This window comes from Sebastes fasciatus, chromosome 12, assembly GCF_043250625.1.
Source record: "Sebastes fasciatus isolate fSebFas1 chromosome 12, fSebFas1.pri, whole genome shotgun sequence".
NCBI lineage: Eukaryota > Metazoa > Chordata > Actinopteri > Perciformes > Sebastidae > Sebastes > Sebastes fasciatus.
This window is the reverse complement of record NC_133806.1, coordinates 13,857,027-13,873,465: the sequence shown is the minus strand read 5'-3', so window position 1 is coordinate 13,873,465 and position 16,439 is coordinate 13,857,027. Positions and strand designations below refer to the sequence as shown.

The 16,439-nt window shown below is 41.3% G+C and overlaps 1 protein-coding gene across 2 annotated transcripts; it reads left to right on the top strand.

Moving 5' to 3' along the window:
- The first annotated feature begins 694 nt into the window (after positions 1–694).
- On the top strand, positions 695–16,400 carry vars1 (valyl-tRNA synthetase 1). 2 transcript variants are annotated; one of them, XM_074653225.1, is made up of 29 exons: positions 695–835; positions 3,406–3,761; positions 3,849–3,992; positions 4,119–4,347; positions 4,434–4,549; positions 4,692–4,767; positions 4,971–5,071; positions 5,186–5,313; positions 5,472–5,636; positions 5,740–5,821; positions 5,905–6,024; positions 7,147–7,255; positions 7,349–7,528; positions 7,685–7,809; positions 7,954–8,057; positions 8,169–8,327; positions 9,723–9,813; positions 9,944–10,049; positions 10,203–10,273; positions 10,904–11,029; positions 11,125–11,229; positions 11,665–11,812; positions 11,997–12,124; positions 12,370–12,525; positions 12,664–12,888; positions 14,115–14,226; positions 15,071–15,246; positions 15,980–16,129; positions 16,206–16,400. In XM_074653225.1, exons 2-29 carry the CDS (start codon positions 3,408–3,410, stop codon positions 16,272–16,274), a joined length of 3,855 nt encoding a protein of 1,284 aa, XP_074509326.1. In that variant the 5' UTR covers positions 695–835; positions 3,406–3,407; the 3' UTR covers positions 16,275–16,400. The 2 variants fall into 2 exon arrangements, with proteins under 2 accessions (XP_074509326.1, XP_074509327.1); XM_074653226.1 differs by lacking the exons at positions 695–835; positions 3,406–3,761; positions 3,849–3,992; positions 4,119–4,347; positions 4,434–4,549 and having other exon boundaries at positions 4,750–4,766; positions 4,969–5,071.
- The last annotated feature ends 39 nt before the right edge of the window (positions 16,401–16,439 follow it).

Here is a 16,439-nt window from a genome sequence, read left to right as displayed (position 1 = left end):
TGGGTCCATGTGTACTTCCCGTCAGCTGATGTCATTCACATACACATAGACTGCACATATGTACATATTACATTTATTTATTGTACATACTACATTTATTTATTGACAGACTGTACACACTATGTTCACCCATTCACTCTGTATCTTTATATCTCTATTATTGTTTTTATAATTTTTGTATACCTTTACCTCTCCTGTGTTTCACTCTGTTTGCTGATGTTGCTGCTTTGACACCTGAATTTCCCTCCGGGGATTAATAAAGGTTCATCTTATCTTATCTTATCTTATACACTGCAACCGGAAATAAACTAGGACACATTTAGAATGTTTACGTTTAAAACTGTCTAAATATTCATCACATACATCACAAATGTACAGAAATCCTAACGGCTTGTTTCAAACGCACAGTTTCTGAATACGGGGCTGTGTGTATTTCTCTGTGGATTAAGTGTTTTGATACTTTCACAGTATTTATATAGGACTTAAACCTGCTTTATAATATAAAAGACATGAAAATCTCACTTTTTACAATATGGGACCTTTAACTGTTATTTTTTACATTATGACGTTAACACTTTTGCTTATTTTTTTTAAAGTTATTTGTATACTTTTTCACCACTGGTTGTTTTATATATAGCATTGTTTTATAATTATTAAAAATAAATATTTTTTGATTGACTTCCGGTTTGTGCCGGAAGCAGCGGATCAAACCCGGAACTCCTCGCTGCCTGTGGTCGCGTTGCATCAGACATCACAGAGAGGCGGAGAGGACTCATGTGGCTCTGCTGTTGCTGCTGCTAACTTAAGCTGACGTCTCTTTCTGGTTCATTCAAAGGTATGAACAACTTCTTACAGACGTTTTCCAATAACAAACCAACAGTTTTATTAAACACTAACTTTAAAAAGGAGTTTTGAATAACAGATACGAAGGTAAACACGAGTTAATGTCAACATGCTCTCACAGAAACTACACTTTAGTTTGTCTGATTAGCTAAAGCTAACTAGCCTGTTTGGTAGGACTTTTCAGCCTTTGACAGGTGGCAGAGATGAGCTCTGCAGAAAGAGAAACAGAAAGCTAACCAGCTAACAGCCATTGTCTGACAATGATGAAACTATGATGTAACTGTATCCTCTTGTATTTCTTTATTTTGTTCATTTGTTTTGCACAATTTAAGACTATACAACATAACAAAAAAATAAATGAATAATATACAGTGCAGGAGGAGGCAAAAAAAACCCACTGGGCTTATCTGAAGCCTTCACCTAGAGATGAGATTAATATAAAGAAATAATATGACTACATAATAGTGATAACAAACAATTAGGACAAGATATATATAAATAGATATAGATAGTATAAGATGCTAAAAACTGTTTTTTTAATACTGAAAGTTTAAACCAGTTTATCCCTAGATGCAGTTTACCTGGTAAGACTGCCAAACACACCCACTCCACCAGTCAGGCAGCTAGAGATTTATTTGATAGCTTGACAGGCATAACTGTTTTGGCTGGCTTACTTGCAGAAATCAAAACCTGTTCATAAAGGGGACGTTTTGTCAGTGCTTGTGCACATACATTTGCAGCACCAACCCACAAACTGTGAAATAAGATACCCAGTCAGTGTTTTTTGGGCTGTCTAGATCAGAAAACATGTGATTCAACAAGCAGTTCAAAGCAGGTTTAACAAACTCTGAGCCTGTTACTTGCAGAAATCAAAACCAGTTCATAAAGAGGACATATCATGAAAAAAACAAAACATTTTGTTCAGTGCTTGTGCACATACATTTGCAGCACCAACCCACAAACTGTGAAATAAGATACCCAGTATCTGTATCTGTTTTTATGTTTTTTGTTTTTTTCCACTCACAAGTGTTGTTTGGTTACGATTGCCCAGAAGTCTTTATAGATATTTAAATCAATATCCTCCTCACAAACACTAACCATACACTTCCACGCAACACACACACACACACACACACACACACACACACACACACACACACACACACACACACACACACACACACACACACACACACACTTGTCTTTTTTGATATATTTACTGTATTGTTATTGTTGTTATTATATATATCTTGTTCTAGTTGTTTGTTATCACTATTATGTAGTCATATTATTTCTTTATATTAATCTTGTCTCTAGGTGGATGCTTCAGATAAGCCCTGTGGGTTTTTAGCCTCTTCCTGCACTGTTTATTATTCTTCTTTTTTTTTTGGTTGCTATGTTCTGTAGTCTTAAATTGTGCAAAAATCAAATACATATATACACAAGGAGCGGGTCCCCTCTCTACGGAGTCTGCCATGTTGCACAGCCATGTCTCAACAGTAACCCAGAATGGACAAACCAAACACTGTTGACTTTTCCTGCTTGGACCGGAGTCGATCACGTTACTCGCTCACGTCGCCGCCGCTCTCTTTTTATTGCTTCACCACTCACTTCCCATGTACACACACTCTACTCTCAAAACATTTAGATCAAAGACATAGAGACATGATTGTAAGCTCACAATCTGATCCTGTAAGAATGTGTTTGGTGATTTGCACAAAGTTAAAACAGTAGATTTTAAATTGTAGACATCTATTTGGATCTTTGCTCAACAGCATTCAGTGGCTTCATTTCAGCTACTTCAACAAATGAGGTAAATTTAAAAACAGTCACTGAAATGGCAATTAGAGATTTTATTGGAACTCCTCTAACAAACTGATAGCTGTCTTGTGTGCAGAGTCACAGTGTTATATAAAGAAGGACAAGCAGAGGTTTTATTCTGAGCTGAGGGTGATGTGATGCAGTGTAATATTTGAATGTGAGGGCAAAAAATGCAGTTCAATGAAATCATTGACGGCACGTAAAAGTGATAACTTTAGATAGCCCTGAGCAACAAACTGATAGCCAACCAGGATTTAGATTCTGGCATACAGTAAACCTTTGACTTTAATAGGGACTGAATGAATGAGGAAATAAAACAGCGTGTCTGGCTCTGTAAAAGGGTTGGAGACAGAGAGAAACTCATGGTTTGTTAGAGAAAACCTGCCAGCGAGCATGTTAGGTTCACAGAAAGTGAAAGTTAACTCTCTTTCTGGAACTGCAAACCCAGAGAGGCTTAAATAACTTTTCACTAAACCCGTTTTCTGAAACCACTTCCTATGTTACATGCAGGCTCATTTGTTAATATATCGTCCACAGCTTGAGAACTACCTTTGCAAAGGTGCACCATATTTTTCTCGCATATAATACCATAGAATACCGGTATATTCAGACAGACAGTGTTAGAAAAATAATGTTTTTGGACATTAAAGCATATAAACATGTTCTAGTAAAAACCCAAAATACAAGAATGAACCTGAAAATGACCATAATATGTCCCCTTTATTGTCTGTGTCTCTGCAGAGATGGCCACTCTCTACGTGTCCCCTCACCCTGATGACTTCAGGAGTCTCCTGGCTCTCATTGCTGCAGAGTTTTGTCCGTCCTCCCACCCTCGGACCGTCACAGAGGACCCTCCTGCGTCCCTGAATGCCCGCTCCAGACCGAACCTGGTGCTGGGCGCTGGGGGAGGTGACTCCGTTCTGAGCGGGGCTAGTGCTGTGGCCTGGTACCTGGCTAATCAGGGGAAGAGGGCTGGTGTAGATTCAAAGCAGCAGAGCCAGGTGTGGCAGTGGCTCAGCTTTGCAGACAATGAACTCACCCCAGTGTCTTGTGCTGTGGTCTTCCCACTGATGGGGGTGATGGGAATGGATAAGAAGGTGAGACGAGTATCCAAATGCTTACTTCGACATGTGTGTGATTTATTTTTGTTAGGTTTTATTCTCAAATGACTTGTGCTTTCTCAGCTCCAGCAGAGTTCCCGTGCGGAGATGATGCGTGTTCTAAAGGTTCTCGATCAGGCACTGGAACCGAGAACCTTCTTGGTGGGGGAGAACATCACCCTGGCTGATATGGCCGTAGTTACAGCTGTTCTTCTCCCTTTCAAATATGTACGTATGCGGTGCAGCACATGTCTCTCAGCATGTTTCTGTAGTCTGAACAATTTAGTACTGAGAAATCTCAGCCAAGTTTGTCAACCATTAGTCTGATTATATTTGTTTTCTTCTTTGTTTTAGGTGTTGGAGCCATCAGACAGGAAAGTCTTGACCAATGTTACGAGGTGGTTCACAACCTGCATAAATCAGCCACAGTTCCTGAAGGTGTTGGGGAAGATCACTCTCTGTGAGAAGATGGTGCCAGTTACACCAAAGACAAATGCTCCTGCTCCTGTTCCTGCTCCTGCTCCTGCCCCTGCTAATGCTAATGGCAGTCCTGCTGTTGACTCTGCCGATGCCACAGCTAATGGTCAGGAAGTCCTGTGTCACAGTTCATGAATATTTCTTTTTTTTTTGTAAACAGTAATCTGATTTCCTTCACGTTTCCTTCCTCAGGCCCGCCAAAGACAGAAGCCCAGCTGAAGAAGGAAGCTAAGAAGAGAGAAAAGCTGGAAAAGTTCAATCAGAAGAAGGACATGGAGGCGAAGAAAAAGACTCTGCCACCGACAGAGGTAGGGATATTTAACTTCTACAAATAGAACGTATACATAAGTGCAATTTTGAAAATCATAAATATGGTCTATATGAACAACATAACTTTTTTTGCATAGGTTAAAAATCACTTGACATCAGCTCTGCTTTTTTCTCTTTTAGAAAAAGGCCAAACCAGAAAAGAAGGAGTTGGGAGTGATCACATACAGTGCCCCCACTGCCCCTGGGGAGAAAAAAGGTGATTGATCAGTGTGGGTCAGAGTGTTTTCTCTCATGTAACAGAAGGAGTGCTCATGACATCATCATACGAGCAATTCTCACAATATCACAAGATCACGCAAGTGACATCTTTGTATACTCTCGGTAATATGAATAGTTTTATGATATTTTATCATGATTAGCTTCAGGTCCATATATCAACTCTTTCTCTTCTGGTGTCAGATGTCATTAGCCCGCTCCCTGACTCCTACAGTCCTCAGTATGTGGAGGCTGCCTGGTATCCATGGTGGGAGAAGCAGGGATTCTTCAAGCCTGAGTATGGGGTAAGGAAGTCCTCCTCCTCACGCTGTATTCACACAACACAAAATGTCATATCTTTAATTTTTTATCATTTCAGTCTGCAATAACATGTATGTCTCCGTCACTATATTGTGCAGAGGAAGAGTATTAGCGACCCGAACCCTCGTGGCACCTTCATGATGTGTATCCCTCCACCTAATGTGACTGGATCGCTTCACCTGGGTCACGCCCTCACCAACGCCATTCAGGATTCTCTGACCAGATGGTAACTACAATTGGACTGTTCAGCAGCCTGAAATTCAAAGCCATATTTTCAATGAAACTTTTGTTGCATCATGGGATTTCTGTCTGTCTATTTAATTCACACTTGTTGTGATCTGGATCGTGTGTTTGAATAAGTGTCCTTTTCCTCTGTCCGTCCAGGCACAGGATGCGAGGTGAGACCACCTTGTGGAACCCGGGCTGTGATCACGCTGGTATCGCCACCCAGGTGGTGGTGGAAAAGAAGCTGATGAGAGAGAGGGGTATGAGCCGTCACGATCTGGGCAGGGAAAACTTCATCCAGGAAGTCTGGAAATGGAAGAACGAGTGAGTGAAGGAAGTAGTAGAAAGGAGGAGATGTGAGAGATTTAAACTGGGTTAAATACTGGGATAAAGACACCGTAATAACTTAGCCTCTTTGCCTTTTTAGGAAGGGAGACCGTATCTACCACCAGCTGAAGAAGCTGGGCTCCTCTCTGGACTGGGACAGAGCCTGCTTCACTATGGACGATGTGAGTTTTCTGAAATCCCCTGAACTAATTAGAATAAAATCTGAATTCCTCATTCTCATGTCTAAACCCGTTTATCTCTCCAGAAACTTTCCTATGCAGTCCAGGAGGCCTTTATCCGCATGCATGATGAGGGAGTGATCTACAGGAGCAAGCGGCTGGTCAACTGGTCCTGCACACTGAACTCTGCCATCTCTGACATAGAGGCAAGTATCCATCTTATTAGAGTGATAAAGATAAAGGCCATTTCCAGTAAAGTCACTGAACGTGTTTATTATTTTTTTAATTTTAGGGTTTTAAACTCGGTGCATTCGTTGAGATTCAATCAAAAATACTAAAATTGTGTGTTAAAAAACTTTGACTGAAAGTGTATATATTTATATACGTATCCCACTTATAACCAGGGCTAGGTATCAAACACCAAAACTTTTAGAGTACTTACAAAACTGTGTCTAAAGCAAGGGGTACTGAAAACTGTGTGATAGGTTTAGATTCTTTGATCAGATATTTCCAGATTTAAAGGTGCTATTCATAACATTGACAACATTCAGCCACTAGATATCACGTTCTCCCTCCCCATTCCATTGCATTTACTTCACAACTAGTTGTTATCAGGCACTTACCGTCAAAATGACATTCAAAGTTTGCCCCTCTTCCCCCGCCGGCTCAACAACACCAGAAGTGTACGTCCCCTTGCTGCGGTTGCCAGATCACAGCCCAGTTTATCACCTGCAGCATCGCATACGGCAGCGAAAGTAAAAGCCCACTCCAGATTCACTTTCATTTTGGAACGAGCTTTGTCCGCCTGGCATATCGCCTCGTTATATTTGCGTTTTTATCGTCACTGTGTCCGCCATTTTCGTAGCTCCCTCTTGGATGTGTGCTTTCACATGCGAGGGCGCTACACACCCAGTGTCCAAAGCTGACGCCCAGAAACGTCCCGAACACGGCAAAATAAGAAAACACTGGCAGAAGACAGGATCTCTGCAGATACAGACGCTGCCACATATTTCTAGTGGCTCATAAGTGATGACTGAGAGTCTTATACGAGTCTATAAATATTTTTTTAGGGAAATCCTGCATAGTATACCTTTTTAAAAAAGGAGAAGAAATGTTTTTTCCATAGAAAAATGTGATAATACTCAAAAAATGATGGTACTAAAAAAAGTGTAATATTGGTATTCATAGCAAATCATGTTTTGTCAAACAGTACCCATCCCTACTTTATGAACCATGTTATAAAGGTTGTGATGGCGACAGATCCAAACTGTTTTGCCAGTGCGGGCCATGCTGTGCTCTCCTGATTAAATCCTCTGTTTGGTTTGCAGGTGGATAAGAAGGAGCTCACTGGCAGGACTCTGCTGCCTGTACCCGGGTACAAAGAGAAAGTGGAGTTCGGAGTGTTGGTTTCTTTCGCTTACAAGGTGGACGGATCAGGTATGTGAGCTCCTAGAGAGCAGGATACTGTGAACAAGGAGGCATTGTGCCACCTCAGGAATGCCTTTCTTCACATTTCCTTCTGTTGCTTAGATGACGAAGTGATTGTGGCGACAACTCGTATTGAGACCATGTTGGGAGACACTGCTGTAGCCGTCCACCCTGCCGACCCCAGATATCAGCATCTGAAGGGGAAAATGGTGCTGCACCCCTTCTGTGAGCGCAAGATGCCGGTCGTCTTCGATGACTTTGTGGACATGAGCTTTGGAACAGGTAGGCATGGTTACAGGAAGCCTGTGGGTCTGCAGTGTGCTGAGAAGAAGTATTTATAACAAGTCGTTAAGCCTGGCCACTTTCCTTATTATGGCTGTTCTCTTTTTTTTTCCCTCTCTCTGCCTCTCCTGTTCCTCTGCTCCATTTTCTGTTCAGGTGCTGTCAAAATCACCCCAGCTCACGACCATAATGACTACGAGGTTGGAGAGAGACACAATCTGGCCTTCATCAACATTTTGGACGAGAATGGCCTGCTCATTAACGTGCCTCCTCCCTTCCTGGTATAGTGTCTCATTATCGTCCTTCCCCCTGCAGTGTGTGTATTGCCGCCGTGACACTAAAAGTCAGGCTTCTTCACAGTTTGCTTGGTGAAGCAGTTTCATGTCTCAATTTTTCATTTTTAACTATTCTGTCTGTCCCCCCAGGGCGTGAAGCGTTTTGAGGCCAGGAAGACAGTGCTGCAGGCTCTCAAGGACAGGGGCCAGTTTAAAGAGATCAAAGACAACCCTATGGTTGTCCCCGTCTGCAGGTAAAGTGAGGTCCATCTGTGCATTAATATAACACAGGTTATTCATGTTTTAGATCTTTTCATCCTGTTCAGGATCATCCTTTAAGCCCCGTTGTGAATCTGCCCTATCAGTCGTTCCAAGGACATCGTGGAGCCGCTGCTGAAGCCTCAGTGGTATGTGAACTGCGCAGATATGGGCAAGCAGGCCGCAGACGCTGTCAGAGAGGGGCGGCTCAAGATCATCCCCGATCACCACCTCAAGACGTGGTACAACTGGCTGGACAACATCAGGTAATTATCTCTTTATTCTTTTATACTTATTATTAATACTTCATAATAGATAGAGAGGCGCGGCTGTAGCTCAGTAGGCTGGCGGGTCGATCCTTGGCTCCTCCTGTCTGCATGTCGAAGTGTCCTTGAGCGAGACACTGAAGTTGTCAAGTTGCTCCCCGGGCGCTTCACACCAGCCCTCTGCTACTAAAATGCTTAGGATGTGTTAAATGCAGAGGTCAAATTTCATGTATGTACCTTTTATGTAGAGTATATGACGAGTGTAATAAAGTTTCAGTTTTAAGATCTGAGCATTTTTTATGGCCTATTTAATGTATGGTAAATGGTGTTATCAGAGTGACTACTCTGATTTGGATACATACAGTGTCTGCACTTATTTTACACTGAAGTCTTGGCAGTTAAGCGTTTTAAATTGAATGTTGACGGAGGGAATATGCTACTACTCATTTTAAAGAATCTCACAATAGAAGGGCTGCAACTAACCTCTATCGACCGATGCTACATTCACATGTAGAATCTGTAGGCAACGGGACAAGATTTTGGTACCGGAAGCGTTCTGGTTTCCATTTGTAGGATCGTAGAGTAGTATTGACCAATCACGTCCAAGCAGGCTTTGGTTGAATGCAGGTAAACAGTCCGTGTGGAGAGCAAAAGAGGCGGAACTCATTGGCCGAAATGCCATCTGGGAACCCGCCGGCTATCGTCAGACGATAATTTAGCTTTTTATTTGTTTAGAATTAGCTTGTAAACTGGCTACTTGTGAAACAATCCGGTCCTAGACGTCGTCTCTCGACTCCAACTCCAGTCTCGCATCATAAACCATAAACAATGAGCAGCGCACGGTAGAGGAAGTCTTGGCCCGGATATCCGCTGGCTACACCGGAACCCCTGAAATATAGCCCTTTGATTATCTGTTGACAGACTGATAGAGGATGGGTTCCAAGATTAGGCTGCAACTAATGGTTACTTTTCATTATCAATTAATCCGCATATTATTTTCTTGATTATTCGCTGATTATTTTAGTCTATAAAATGGTAGAATATATTGAAAAATGCGTTATTTGTCAGAACCCAAGGTGACGTCTTCAAAATGTTTGTTTTGTCAGACTTTCTGTCCAAAGCCCAAAAATATTTAACGTACAGACACAAGACAAAGAAAAATCACAATTGAGAACCTGAAAACAGAGAATGTATTTTGCAGTTTTGTGCAAAAAATGATATAAGTAATTAATTGATTATCAAAATAGTTGTTAATTAATTTTCTGTCGATGATTTAATTGATTAACTGACTAATTGTTACTGCTCTAGAGAGAGAGAGAGAGAGAGAGAGAATTTTGCACAATCAAGTGTGTTGTGAGTCCTGTTTCAGATTTCATCCATCCGTCTCCCTCTCAGGGACTGGTGTATCTCTCGGCAGCTGTGGTGGGGTCATCGTATTCCTGCTTACTTCATCACTGTCAACGATCCCTCCGTGAAACCAGGAGAGGTAAGATGATGTCTGTCACCGTTGTCAAGGTCTGGAGGCTTTCAGATGACAGATAAAAGCTATCTGCATTGTTATTCTATATATCTTTGCTTGTTTCTTTTGTTTATCTACTCTTTTTTTCCCCCTCCAGGACATGGACGGTCATTACTGGATCAGTGGGAAATCAGAGGAGGTGGCCAGAGAGAAGGCAGCAAAACGCTTCAACGTGTCTGCTGACAAAATCACCCTCAGACAAGGTGAGATTGAACACTTTTTAATTTAGCAGTCTCATTACCACAACTGTTGTAAAGGTTATCTAATCAGCTCATGTGTTGCTACCACACAGATTCACCTAATTCAATCTAGTCCATATTCATACAGATTAGATAACTCTTGTTCCTGCGTTTCAGATGAGGATGTTCTGGACACCTGGTTCTCGTCTGGCATTTTCCCCTTCTCCATCTTCGGATGGCCTAATGAGGTAAAACACGGAGGTCAACCACCTTCCTACTGACACAAATGCCACTTTGTTGCAGTAGATAGTGAGGATATCTTCTGCAGTAGAGACACTGCTCTAAAACTGCAAAATGTGTAATAAAGAAAAGCATATAAACTGGAAATGCTGTAACCCAAATTCTGAGTGCACTTTTATAGAGCTGCAACGATTAATCGATTAGTTGTCAACTATTAAATTAATCTACAACTATTTTGATAATTGATTTGAGTATTTTTTTAAAGAAAAACAAGTCAAACTTCTCTGATTCCAGCTTCTTAATTGTGAATATTTTCTGGTTTCTTTACTCCTCTATGACAGTAAACTGAATATCTTTGAATTGTGGACAAAACAAGACATTTAAGGACGTCATCTTGGGCTTTGGGAAACACTGATTGACATTTTATAGACCAAACAACTAATCGATTAATCAAGAAAATAGTCAACAGATTAATCAACAATGAAAATAATCAATGCAGCCCTACACTTTTACTTTATATATAAAATGGGTTAACGTCCATGTCACTGTACATCTCATCTGGATAAAATAGGACTTTTAAACAGCATTGTTTATGTATTTCCATCATTAATGTTGCTGTGTGTTCGGTCTTCCTTTAGACCCAGGACCTGAATGTGTTCTACCCCGGCACCTTGCTGGAGACGGGCCATGACATCCTGTTCTTCTGGGTTGCTCGTATGGTGATGATGGGCCTCAAACTGACCGGCAAGCTGCCCTTCAAAGAGGTGAGAGCGATCAAAGACTGTAACATAACACAAGAGGGTGTGATATTAGTGTCATAAGCAGGACATGACTCCGTAATGATGATGCTTTCTTCCAGGTTTATCTGCATGCAGTGGTGAGGGACGCCCACGGGAGGAAGATGAGCAAATCTCTTGGCAACGTCATTGACCCTCTGGACGTCATTACAGGGATCTCCCTAGAGGTGAAGCCTAATCACGCTTTGATGCATGTTCAGATACGCGCATACACATAGTCTTTCCCCTCTCCCATTTGGGTCGTCTTCTACATGGTCACCACACGCTTATTGCTCCCCCGAGGCCCATATTCTTATGTAAGATTTATTAAGCACCCTTTTCTGCTTCCAACAAGCTTTTATTGAGGTCATCAATCTCTTCAGCTGCTGGGCGGAAACTGCTCAGTCAGACGAAGCAGACATGTCCTCTAGAGGGCACTGAAGGACTTGTAGTGAACTGCACTTTACCCTTAATAATAATAATAATAACACCCTTTAAAGGTCCCTCCCTGCCTATTAAAACATCAAGCCGTTGAAAGGGGGTTTTCATTCTCAAGATGAAAAGACAAAAATAGTTTTTCAGTGGTGACATCCCTCCTTGTTCCCCACCCCCGTACCCTCTAGGGTCTTCATGCCTTGCTGAATGACAGCAACTTGGATCCAGTGGAGGTGGAGAAGGCAAAGCAGGGCCAGACGTCAGACTACCCAAATGGCATCCCAGAGTGTGGCACAGATGCTCTCCGCTTCGCCCTGTGTGCCTACACAAGCCAAGGTGAACCTGTTGTTCTTTTTTGTTTTTCTTACTTTCTCCCTCGTTGTTGTGCCTCCATTGGCCGACAGCCTGGATCTCAACCTTGACTACATAAAATATATCAAAACACTGGAAAACAATCAGTCAGTAGAAGGTCAGCTGTTACAAAAGCAAATGTTTCTTTATTGCTGTGTGCGTCTCTCAGGTAGGGACATCAACCTGGATGTCAACCGCATCCTGGGTTACCGTCACTTCTGCAACAAACTGTGGAACGCTGTGAAGTTCGCCATGAAGACACTGGGAGACAACTTTGTACCATCAGAGAAAGCCCAGGTGAGACCAGGGGAAAACATGAAGGACACAGAGAACATAAACAAGCACTGCTTCCTACTTATTTGTATTCATGCAATGATGCATTCCTTATTTTGACCAAGTAAATGTTTAGTAAAACAGTTTTTTTTCTTACCGTTATTTGTCTGGGGGTTTCGTTTACCCATATGCTGCCCTGCTTTGTATTCATAAACGTGTACACATGGACTGAATTTCTTCCTCTTTTACACATCATTCAATCCCGTCAGTTGTGTGGAGAGGAGAGTGTATCAGACAGGTGGATTCTGTCTAGACTGAGTGCAGCTGTTGGTCTCTGTGATGCCGGCTTCAAGAGCTACGACTTCCCAACCATCACAACCGCCGTCTACAACTTCTGGCTGTACGAGCTCTGTGATGTCTACCTGGTAAGAAACTAAGAGACCCCCGAGCAGCCCCGGTCCATTCCTCTTAAATAATTGATGTGAGCGCGTGTAAAAAGTTAATGTTATTGCAGAAGACTGTGTATCAAATCTGTTCCCCTCCCTCTATTTTTTGTTCTCCAGGAAAGCGTGAAACCGGTGTTCAGTAAAGCAGAGGAAGACAGCACCAGCCAGAGACAGGCGCTGGTGTGCAGACAGACCCTTTACACCTGTTTAGAAGTCGGTCTGCGCCTTCTGTCTCCCATAATGCCCTTCGTCAGCGAGGAACTCTACCAGAGGTTACCACGACGACGACCTCAGAGCGATCCCCCCAGCATCCACGTCACATCCTACCCTGATACAGAGGAGGTGAGATAAGGGAAGGGTGAATGAGTGAAATAGACCCCTTCAGGGCGATCTTGCATCGCCCTGAAGGGGTTTATCTCACAACAATGACCCTCAAGCTGTACATTATCCCGCTTATTACACGGCTACTTATTTAAGAAATCAATAATTTGACATAGAAACGGTCCGCCAGAGTCTGTTATCAGAACGGCGCCCATAGCAACGGTCTGTTATACATAGCAACGGTCTACTATAAAGAAATAACAGACCGTAGATCACCGTGATTGAACGATTAGAATCAAATATTCAGCAAAGCTTTGTAATATTGGGTTATTAAAAACTCACTGATGTACAAATGACTGGACTAGGGATGGGACGATATAGGATTTTTTCACAGATCGTGGTAAAAAAACACTCGCAATAAGTTGATCGAGGTGAATTTCCATTATCGGAATAATCGGGAATATCCTGACTTGAAAAAGTTGTCTCGCTCTCTATAACGTAGAGAAGTGAAAAATAGAGCCTGATTTAAAAAAACGACAGGAATTATCATGTAAGAAAGAACAGTGTCATGCAATGTTTTTTTTTGTTATTCATCCTTTATTTATGAAGGGTGACCTTATGATTTATGATGACCTGATTCAGATTCAGACAACTTTATCCCAGTAAGGCAGTTTTACAATCTACCCAGACCATACACAATCTCACAGACAGCAGCAATCAGCATGTGTCAGAGACAATGAATACATAAATAAATAAATAAATCCGTACATGAGCAGAGATGAACACTGGCACCTCGTGTGGCCCCGTGCATACTGACTCACAATGAAAGTTCACATTAATAGAGTATTATGTTTGTTTTTTCACTAAAAAGGATGTTCAACAAAAAAAAGATGTGTCCTATCTGTGACGCAATAAAAACATTTGTTTCTTAACGAAAATGTAAGGTAAAGTGATTCCAGTATGTTTTAGTGCCATTTTCAAGAGTTTTAAGAATATTTTGATGATTACCGGGATAATATCGTGAATCATGAATATTTTGGCCAGGATGATTATGACATGAAATCTTCATATCGTCCCATGCCAAGACTGTACAGGTCAGAACTGAAGAAAAAACTTTTTATAAAGTTGTTTGAGATATTGTGAGAGGGTGAACATCACTTATTTTAAAATGATAGTTGCTGAAGTTCATTTTTTGGTGATGCTCTCCTTCTGTCTTTGTGAGCAATGTGTTTTTCTGTGACTTGTAGTTCTGCTGGCACAGTGAGGAGGTCGACCGCGACATGGAGTTCATAATGAACGTGATCAAGACGATCCGGTCACTGAGGGCCGACTACAACCTGACCAAGACCAGAGCTGACTGTAAGATGACACACACACACACACACACACACACACACACACACACACACTATATTATAAAAGCTACTCTAAAATAAATCTATCACTATTCATCATCTTGATTAGCAGGGAAATTCCAGTATTTGTCAAGCTGGGTGTAATTCTCCCACTGCAGGAGGCTCACACCTTGCCTAATGAATATAATAAGTGGTAAAAACTGTAAATGTAAATTTTCTCAAGTAGTTTACATGATTATTTCTATTTAATGCTACTTTATACTTCTACTTCACTGCTTTTCTGAGTATAATATTGAGTAAAAGATTGTACTTACTATGTTTAAAAGAAAAACAAATGCCGAATGCTTGATTATGGTGATATTTTGTATATGCATGCAAGTTCATCTTCTTTAAAAAAATGTATATTCAGTATCAGTGTTGCCAGATTGGGCTGGTTTTGATTAAGTTGGGCTGGGAAAAATACTGCAACATTAAATGCTGCTTTCATATTATTGCATCAGTTATAATAACAACTGGTAACATAACATAAATGCTATATTTTTTCTGCATAATGTGTACTTTTACTTTTGAGACTTTAAAGTTAAAATCTCTATGATCTCCGTTTTGTTCTCTCACCTGTATATTTACTTTATTATGATTTGAATGCAGGACTTTTATTGCTAATGGTGTATTTTTACATTGTGGCGTTGCTACTTTTACATAATGACCTGTGGTTGTGCATAAACAAGGATCTGTTTCTGTTCACACTAATTGTTTCAACCGTAGCTTGTATTAAATCCTGAATATATCTTGTCACCAAGTTATCTGTTAATGATGTCTAATCTTCATTTTGCCCATTTCCCCCCCAGGCTACCTCCAGTGCACAGACCCTGCGACTGTGTCCCTGGTGCAGAAGTACAGTCTGCAGATTCAGACCTTGTCTTATTCTCAGGCCGTCATCCCTCTGACAGCCAACGAGCCTGTCCCAGGAGGCTGTGCTGTGGCCATCGCCTCTGACAGATGTACTGTCAACCTTATGCTCAAGGTGAGGCGGGCAATCTGCTCAATTTTATTTGGTTCCTCCCATCACTCTACCCGAGACCTGACGTGTAAAATATATTAGGTCTGGTTTCGTTTTAACTTCCTTAAAACGAAACCTTGTGTTGATGCATGATGTTGTTTACCTTATACTATTTGTTCTTAAAGTCCCAGTGAAACAAATGTTAGAGCATCTTTAGCTTCTGTACTGTCAGTATTCCCCAGTGAAACAGAATATGTGAGCGGTGTACAGTTACAAAATGGATTTAAATCAAATCCTTCGTATTTGATTGGACTGCTTAAAAGCGGGCGGGCTTAAAATGTGGCGCGATTAGAAACTACAGCGCACACAACCTCGCTTGTCGCTAAAATGATGATTGGATTTTGATAAGAAAATACAAAGAACTTGATTTTTTTGTAATTTGTTTTGCATATATTGTGCACAATATTGGTATTATAGGTACATAAAAGGGTTAAAAAAGCATTTTTCATTTCATCTCCACTTTAAAGATCAATTCATTGGTTCTGTTTTGACAAGTCACACGACTACCTGAATAGTCTAAGAGCACGAATGCACCTCACCTAGTTGATAATCATGCTGAGAATACTATTTAAACTCGGTCTCCTCTTGAATTTGAGTTTAGCGTTTCATCGGTTTCACCTCCTTTAGTGACCTGAAACAACAAGATCATTATTTCTAACTGTAGCCCTCATCTTCTCTTCACCTTTAACTCCTCCAGGGAATCATTGATGTGGAGAAGGAAGTGGCCAAGCTGGTGACAAAGAAAGGTGATTTGGAGAAACAGATGGAGAAGCTGAGAGAGAAGATGGAAAATAGTGACTACAAGGAGAAGGTGCCAGTGAAGGTGCAGGAGCAGGATGCTGAGAAGGTGAGAAAAAGAAATTGACTCGCAGGGTTTCTCGGGGTGTTAAGACATGTAAATAATGACTTCCTTTTCTCCACAGCTACGGCAGAGCCAAACTGAACTTGAAAAAGTAAAAGAAGCCATGGACAACTTCAGGAAAATGATGTGAAAAATCACAGCACTATGTAAATCAGGGTTTATTTCCACATCTTTCATGTCGGTGTATTAATTTTCATATTCGTTTTCCAAGTCGATTGTAGTATGAAGGGAATTCAATAAAGCTCTTGTGACAGACTATGGTTTTCAGATGTGTATTGTTCTGAGGCAATCTATT

Excerpts from the sequence above, each read along its gene's own strand:
- vars1 (XM_074653225.1), top strand. The coding sequence starts at position 3,408 with ATGGCCACTCTCTACGTGTCCCCTCACCCTGATGACTTCAGGAGTCTC. Across the intron at positions 10,050-10,202 it reads CAAAATCACCCTCAGACAAG|ATGAGGATGTTCTGGACACC; the intron begins GTGAGATTGAAC and ends CCTGCGTTTCAG. Across the intron at positions 11,813-11,996 it reads GTGTGCCTACACAAGCCAAG|GTAGGGACATCAACCTGGAT; the intron begins GTGAACCTGTTG and ends TGCGTCTCTCAG.